This window comes from Seriola dumerili, unplaced genomic scaffold, assembly GCF_002260705.1.
Source record: "Seriola dumerili isolate Sdu_G_001 unplaced genomic scaffold, Sdu_1.0 BDQW01000291.1, whole genome shotgun sequence".
NCBI classification, from domain to species: Eukaryota; Metazoa; Chordata; class Actinopteri; order Carangiformes; family Carangidae; genus Seriola; species Seriola dumerili.
In genome coordinates this window covers 538,534-546,210 of record NW_019174546.1, presented here as the reverse complement: position 1 = coordinate 546,210, position 7,677 = coordinate 538,534, and the positions used below count along the sequence as shown (strand labels likewise).

The window sequence follows — 7,677 nt, the reverse complement described above, 5'->3', positions numbered from 1 at the left end:
CCCTGTGGGCCTCCACTTACGGGTGCAAATTCATTAAGAAATACATATCTGCGCACCACTACATTACAGTGTTATATACCATGTATTAAATGTTTATATATGACTTAGAAATGCAAAATAAAGTGTTGCCCAGTCATTCAAATTCTGAGAACTGACTGAACTGTGTGATTTATTTACTCTCTGCTAGAACGGAAAACAGAAACATATGTGCATTCAGTGAGACAACATGAGTGCAGCACAATGAAAATCAGGTATTCCTGAAAGAAAAATAACCTTAAATTAAATTTTCCAAAAAGCCATTTCACAGATTCTGTTCAGAATCATCTGAACATAAAACTGGAAACATTTCTTCACACAGTGTGAGGGCAAACCTAACCCTCTGCCCACAGCTACATTACAATGCTGGACTGAGTAGCAAGGATTTAAATAAATAGCGCAGCTGAGACTGTGGATAAGATGTTAAATATACTTGGCAAGAGACAACGCCATGTGTTTTTGCTCTGGGTGTCTCCTTCCGTCAATGCTTGCCAAAATAATGGTCTCTGTATTGTTAAATTGAGGTTATTCTAATGCAGTAACATGAACAAAAACGTCCCGTGTTGCATCTCCAGTTGTGAGAGGTATTATTAGTAGTGTTGGTGTGACTGCTCTAGCGTAAACAGGATGAGGATAGTTCGCCCTTGTCATGCTCTCACTTTTCAACTATGGAAGTTATTTTATTTGAAACAGGTAAAGGCAGACAAAGAGAAGTGGTGCCTTTAAACCAAATCAATAACAAACAGTCAAGTGTCTTATGAAATGATAAACCTAACTTTCACTTTTCAGCTGAATTTGGCTGATCTTCTCCCACACATAGTCCTTCTACGCTCTCAAGGTCAAACATGTCAAGTAAAACTGAATATTCCTGTTATTCAAGTAACAAAGATGATAATAAAGCATAGTAGAACAAAAGGAGGAAGAAATCAGCACTTCTTCCCGTCTCCGGCCAGAAAAATGACAATAAAGATAATAATAACTTCCTTGGCTAGTTGACAAGCTGAAAAGGTGATGAGAGCAAGAAAAAGACCAGAGAGAGACATTTCCAAACTGTTTCTTGTGCTAACAGTTTAGTTTTCCCTCAAACTGACATATGTGAACAAAAGTAGAGGAATGTAGTTTCATGATTTCTGTGCTGTTGTAACGACGGTTACACTTCAAAACATCTTTTCCTCATTCCTTCAAAAACTGTCTAAACCATCTCTCAATCGAATCCAAGAAAACCAACTTGATAACATAACGAGCGGTTGAGGGTTTAAAGACAGAAAGGTTCAGAGGGAATGAGCTGCAGAACTGCATTACGCTTTTTGTCCTTAGTGAGCGGAGACTGACACCTGCATCTAAAATGTGTCTGTAGACTTCAGCTAACACTACGATGTGTGGTACTTCTCTCTCTGCTCCCAACATCCGGAGGTGGTAGTTGAGTGTGTGTATGTATGAATGTGGGATGTTGGGATGATGGGTGTCAGGGGGCTAGCTGAGGAGGTCCGGCTGCAGTCCGATCCTCTGCAGGACGTCCTCCGGCATGCACAGTACGGGATTCACCGGCTTGATCTGTTCATCTCCGAGGAGAGAGAGACCTGCAACTCCGAACAGAGTGTGGAAAGGATCCACCTGCAGAGAGGAGGGAGGGTTAATGAGAACCAGAGATATATATATAAAAAAAAAAAAGAGAGTTGCATGTTGTCAACCACTACTGCGTTGTTATGATACGCTGTGAGAAAACATTGTGGCACAGGCTTTCAGGATGTAAAATGTCACAATCTGCATCTTATTAATGGGCTTAAATGGTGGGAAATGTGGAATGGAAGCAGCAGCCTGTTTTTTTTTAAAAAATGTAATTAAGAAAACTGGTGTACCGATAACTGGCTGGTTTCATATTCTCTAATGTGAATGTAAGCTTATTGTCTTTGTATTCTATCATAATAAACTGAAAACCTTCGGTTCTGGATGCTTGCTCTGACAAAACAAAATGAAAATTCAGACTTTTCATTATTTTTTCGGCATTTTTAGACCAAGCTATTAATTGATTAATAGGGAAATATTGTGCCGATTAACCAGAGATGAATATAAATAGTTGTTGTCCTGACGCCGTTTATGTAAATTAGGAAAAACAGATAAGGATTGCTCTATTTTCTGCAGTTTTCTGCTGATGAAGTTTCAGTTTAATATTCAGTATAAAACTAAAAATACTGAGCCCTATCAAATGCATCAGCACAGTATCTTCCAGACTTTTTAAAACTTATAAATTTTTTATCTAAACACTTTCAAGCATTCCAGTACTGAGGGAGCTCCCTGTGTATCTACTGTAAGATAACTTTTATCTTCAGTGTATGAGACAGAGAGACAAAGGATAGGATCTGTGTGTACGGCTGAGGAAAACTAAAGAGGGCAGGGGAGGGTAAAAAAAGGCTCAGGGTACAGAGAGATGATTACAGATAAAACAAGAGACGTGATTTTGAGAAATGACAGGTTTTCTTTCCATGGCAACACACGGATTTTAGTGGTGTTGTGTTTGACAGCTCACCATGTCTCCTGGTCTATCAGCAAAACCTCCCGTCTCCTCGTCCTGGCAGGCCAGAATAAACATCCGCAGCTTGGCCTTGTCGATCCAGTGAATCCTGCTGATGATTTTCAGCGACGCCAACACCCACCATGAGTAGCACACATCTGGAAGCTGAGTGGAGCGAAGAAAACGTAACTAGCAGTTACAATATATTTTGCAGTAGTTAGGTGTAATAATTCAAACCAAAATCATCTACAGATATTATTACCTATATATGGCCTGCATTGTCTTTTTAATGTAAGTCTTGTTGAGAATAACTGGTGTTGAGAAATACACTTTACAAAGAGGTCAGCACTAACAGCTAAGGCACAGAGAGGAAAACAAAATATAAAACTCTGCAGCATTGATCAGGAGGGTGTGAAATGTGTAGTAAGGATTCCTCTGGTGTGTGTTTATGTTTCCTTCATACATTTTATTTATCTTACATGCAGTTATGTGTTCAATACTGTATGAGGAATAAAAAACATTAGAGCCAGAAGCAGTGAAATAATGTAAAGTGGTAGATGTATTTTATTTACAACTGTGATTGATTGAAATGAAGAGACTCAATTTCCCCTGAGACTAGACACATTTATGTTAAAACTCTCCCAACATGAAGAAAAATCTATTCCCAACACTGGAGACTATGAACCATCAAAGCAGCAGAACTAAAACATTATACGCCGACAAGCTGGCGTCTGATTTCTCAGAACAACATCCGTCAAGCACAAACCTTCTCAGGTCGTCCATTCAGGCCCCCGGACGGCAGCTGCCTCTCGCAGAGCCACCAGCCCAGCAGGTCGGCATTCACCTGGTGCAGCTGACCGGTGAGCGACAAGAAACCGGTGCAGCAGTAAATCTGACAGACCGAAGGGAAAAGAACATTATTATTTGAGAAGGATTTTAATACATGACATCGCTCATGGGGGTGTAAATGTAATAGCAGCCACCTTCAAGAATCAGAACAGTTCCTCCCGTTTCCATCAAGGACTGACAGCCTTTTAGCTGAGTCAGCCTCCCTCCTACGAGACCTGCCTGCAGCCTCACATTTGTGATGTGTGAATAATGACTTAAATGCCTGATGCTATGTGGAAACTTAACACCCGATTTATTACATTTTACTTCTAGTTTTAACTTGTTGCCTCTGTTTAAAAATGGTTGAACAAAAGTAAAACTCTCACAACATTTGTCTCACTCTCTACGAGTACAGCAGTGGACTCACCTGACCAGCGTGAGACTCTGAACCGGGTCTGCAGCCAAAACCTCCATCAAAGTTCATACAGGATAAGACGAACTCTACAGCTTTGTCAACATTTATCTTGTCCATCTTACCCTTAGAAAGAACAGAGGAGCAAGAGACACCTTTAAATTACTGTTGTGGATGTGCTTTATGATAAAAACCTTTGCAAAGGTCGTACACATACCAGTAATGCAAGTGTAGCGACAGCACAGAAGGAAAACCTTGTGTCTATTTCTCCTGTAAAGACAAAAAACTGTCACTATATGAAACATTGTAGTATTTATAGTATTTATTTATTTTATTTATTATATTTAAAGCAAACTATAATATACATAAAGGACAACTCCTATACTTCCTTTACTGAGATTTCAGCTGTAAGTCCTAAGTTGTATATTTGAATAAATATATTTGAAAAGATGTGCGTTCTCAATTTGGATATAAAAAGTGTGCGCTGACACTGCCAATTATGTCATCTACTGTACTAAAATTCTTGTTACTTTTTTTTCCATTTAAGGAGAAAATGTTACTTGAGACAACATAAATCAGAATAAACCCTCCTCACCCCATTTGTCTCCTGCAAATGAGCCGTCTTCCTGCTGCAGCCCTTTGACGTATTCCACCACTTTGTCCACATCAATCGCGTCTACATTGTCATATAAGCACAAGATCTGGGGAGGGTTTTTTTTTTTTTTTAAAATACTGTAATTAATAAAAGTGAAAAAGCAGTAAAGAAAACACACAAGGTTTACAGAGCAATTCGGTTAATTTACAAACCTGATACTAACAGAAGAGGTAAATAAAAACATCACTTTAATCATAAAGATCCTTCAGGAGAAAAAAAAAAAACCTTTTAAAAACCACAGACAATGAGGCAGCTCAAGAGAGTGACATAAATGGTATAATCACTGAAATTACTAGAAAATGTCAGTGCGGAGATTCTAACATAGTGCAGCATCTAGCAATTATTTTCATTATTGATTAATCTGCCAATTATTTTCTGCATTAATCTCCCAAAATAGTAAAAAAATATTCATGTTCATGGTGACAGCTTCAAATGTTTTGTGTTGTCCATTTACAATCTAAAACCCAGAGACATGAAACAGGGAAAAGCAGAAAATCTTAATATTTTAGAGGCTTAAAACACATCTTTGGCATTTTTGCTTCAAAAATTACTTTAACAGTTGATTATCAAAAGAGTTCAGTTATTTTAACGATAATTATCTAATTGATTAATGGACTAATCATTGCAGCTCTGTTCAGGGGAAATGAAAATAAAAATTAATGGCACTTCACTGATTTTAAAGTTCTGTCATTCAGGATTAAAATCAATGAAAATATATTTCTGCTTTCTCCGCTCTGCTTATTTGATTAATCGTAAAGAACATGACATCTCATAAAATTCAAATCACAGATAAGTATTGTCTTTTTCGTTGGCAACAATTCCATCTGGAGATTTCACAATTAGTCCATTGACAGAAAATTTATCAGCAACTATTTTGATGATCAATAAATTGTTTATGGTTATTTTAACACAGAATTCCAGCTTCTCCAATGTGTATATATTTTGTTTTCCTTAGTATTCTGTGATAGTATTTTTGAGTTTTGTACTGTGAAAACTAGACGTCACATTAGGCTTTTGGAATCTGTGATGTGATTTTTCAATTAATTTTATGACATTGTATATACTTTATAGACTAGCACCTACTAAACTTATTGAGTGAAGAAGCCACAGATGAATTGATGAAAACAATTGTTAGTTGCAGCCCTACTTCCAACCTATCACAGTATGAAAGTTGCTGAGAGAACAAGAATAAATACTAATCTGTCAAAGTTAATGTTGACAGTTGCGGAGTCACCTGGACAGCGCTAAGGGTGTAGAGCAGGTGGGGGTCGTGTCCGATGCTGGCGCTGATACCTCCGCACTCATGTTGACAGGATTTGATGAAGTCTATGATCTCCTCACGGTTCATGCGGGGCAGCTGGCTCATCAGGTCCATCACTGTCAGCCCCCAGTAGATACCGCTCATCCTCAGGTACTCAGACAGCGTGTACTCCTAGACAAACACAAAGAAAGAAATATTGTTCATTGCAGCCTTACTTATGAGTATTTATTCATATCTTGCACATCTAATTTTGATTCAACTGTTATGTTCTTTCTTCGTTTTTAGTTCACTTATTTGTGTGAAAATATATGAAATGTAAGTGGTCAGAGTGTCCAGGGTAGATATTAATATAAAAAAATAAAAAACACTCACATAGTCATCTTTTTTGGAGCCGTAGGCAGCGATGTAGTCTGCATGTTTGTCCAACAACAGTGAGCTGGGAGCGTCAGGCTTAATGATGACATCTTTCACTTGGGTACCCTGACATGAAACACACATACACAAAACAGTGAAAACAGACCACAATTTCAAACTGACCTAGTTACACTTTGATAAACTGATAACCCCATCCTTTCACTATGAAAACCTGACACTGAATAAATTCATATTATGCGTCTAACTGACTGAATGAAATAAATATTGGTTGTTGACAGGCTGTGCTATCGGCAAGCAACATGCTAACACTGATGCTAGTTACATTTTAGCCATTTAACTTGCAGCTTTCACACATTTGCAGTTAAATTTGGACAGTCTGGAGACAAGCGGACCTTCAAACCCACTTCCGCTATAATGTTATCTTAAAATAAACCTACTATCAAATAAATTTACAACAATATGCTGGTTACCATTCTGAAAATTGTCGCATGATAGTTTCTTCTTTGCTTCCTCCGCCTTCTTCTTCTTCTTCTTCTTGTTAAATGGCGGTTGGAACGAGGTACATTACCGCCACCTTCTGCTTCGTGTGTGGACAAGAGTATCAATTCTTCTTCGATGTTTTATGGAAGTTAGCATCACGATGCTGCATTACTGCCACCTACAGTTTTATTCTCCCTCACTGTCCAATCATTTGAAATCCGTCTCTCCACTCCAGTCGTCCTTAAAAAACAAAATCACCATTTCCTTACTTGAAAGAGTGTATGTTTTTTCTCTCCTATAAAATTTTGCTATTAGCAATCAGGTTTCTCACATTCCACTGAAGAATTGTAATTATTAGTATTATCAACCCACACATGTTGTCTCTTGACTGTATCATGAGTTCATGGTTTACTTCTTAAACCCATCACAATGGTCCAAATGGTGCTCTGCAGCTCTGACAATTATCTGAATCCTGTCTCTTTTAAATTTGATCTCACCAATTTCTTCTTCTCTATCCATGCATTCTTATTTTGCTCTTCTTTCGCTGCCACTTTGTTACATCTTCCCTCCTTATTCTGTTTTTTTCTGTCCTGCCAATTTAACTGCCTCAGCATGAGACTTTTTCCTCCACCCTAATCTGTTGCACCTTTGCCTCTTTTTTCAACACTAATCTTCACTGCACTGTAAATCCCAGTTTGATCACTCAACTTAAAAGTTTATTGGAGACAGCTTGCATACAAAACCTTTAGTTTAGTACAGTAACAATAAAGTAATGAGTACACCTCACACAACATACGTAACTGTTTCACATGACTCTTGTCTGACTGGAAATTCATGTCAGTTTAATAGAACTTGTTTTCACACGACAAAAGTTTTGAGCATTTAGTTCTACAACATACAATATTTACTCGATTATTGTTTATTATTTATAATTAAATGTTATCATTATTATTATTATTACTAATTAACTATCTTTTATATGACATAAAATTAACAGGTTGCTTAATGTTTAATATTTACTAAAACAACAAAATGTGTCATGACTTAGTCATTTTATGTACAAATAATATTATATATTGCAATTTTGAAGTTGAATTAACAAAATATTTAATTACTCC

General features: G+C 37.3%; 1 protein-coding gene across 1 annotated transcript; it reads right to left on the bottom strand.

Annotated features, from left to right (window-relative positions):
* Positions 1-745: 745 nt before the first annotated feature.
* Positions 746-6,617, bottom strand: rabggtb (Rab geranylgeranyltransferase beta subunit). The gene is made up of 9 exons (XM_022758286.1): positions 6,550-6,617; positions 6,077-6,184; positions 5,678-5,875; positions 4,384-4,489; positions 4,006-4,058; positions 3,804-3,914; positions 3,315-3,440; positions 2,564-2,713; positions 746-1,650 (listed from the first exon to the last, which is right to left on the bottom strand). Exons 1-9 carry the CDS (start codon positions 6,550-6,552, stop codon positions 1,510-1,512), a joined length of 996 nt encoding a protein of 331 aa, XP_022614007.1. The 5' UTR covers positions 6,553-6,617; the 3' UTR covers positions 746-1,509.
* Positions 6,618-7,677: the final 1,060 nt, after the last annotated feature.

Bases quoted from the DNA above. Each gene is read 5' to 3' on its own strand.
- rabggtb (XM_022758286.1), bottom strand. The intron at 5,876-6,076 runs GTGAGTGTTTTT...GTGTTTGTCTAG, and splicing joins GCTCCAAAAAAGATGACTAT to GAGTACACGCTGTCTGAGTA. The intron at 4,490-5,677 runs GTGACTCCGCAA...AACCCTCCCCAG, and splicing joins ACACCCTTAGCGCTGTCCAG to ATCTTGTGCTTATATGACAA.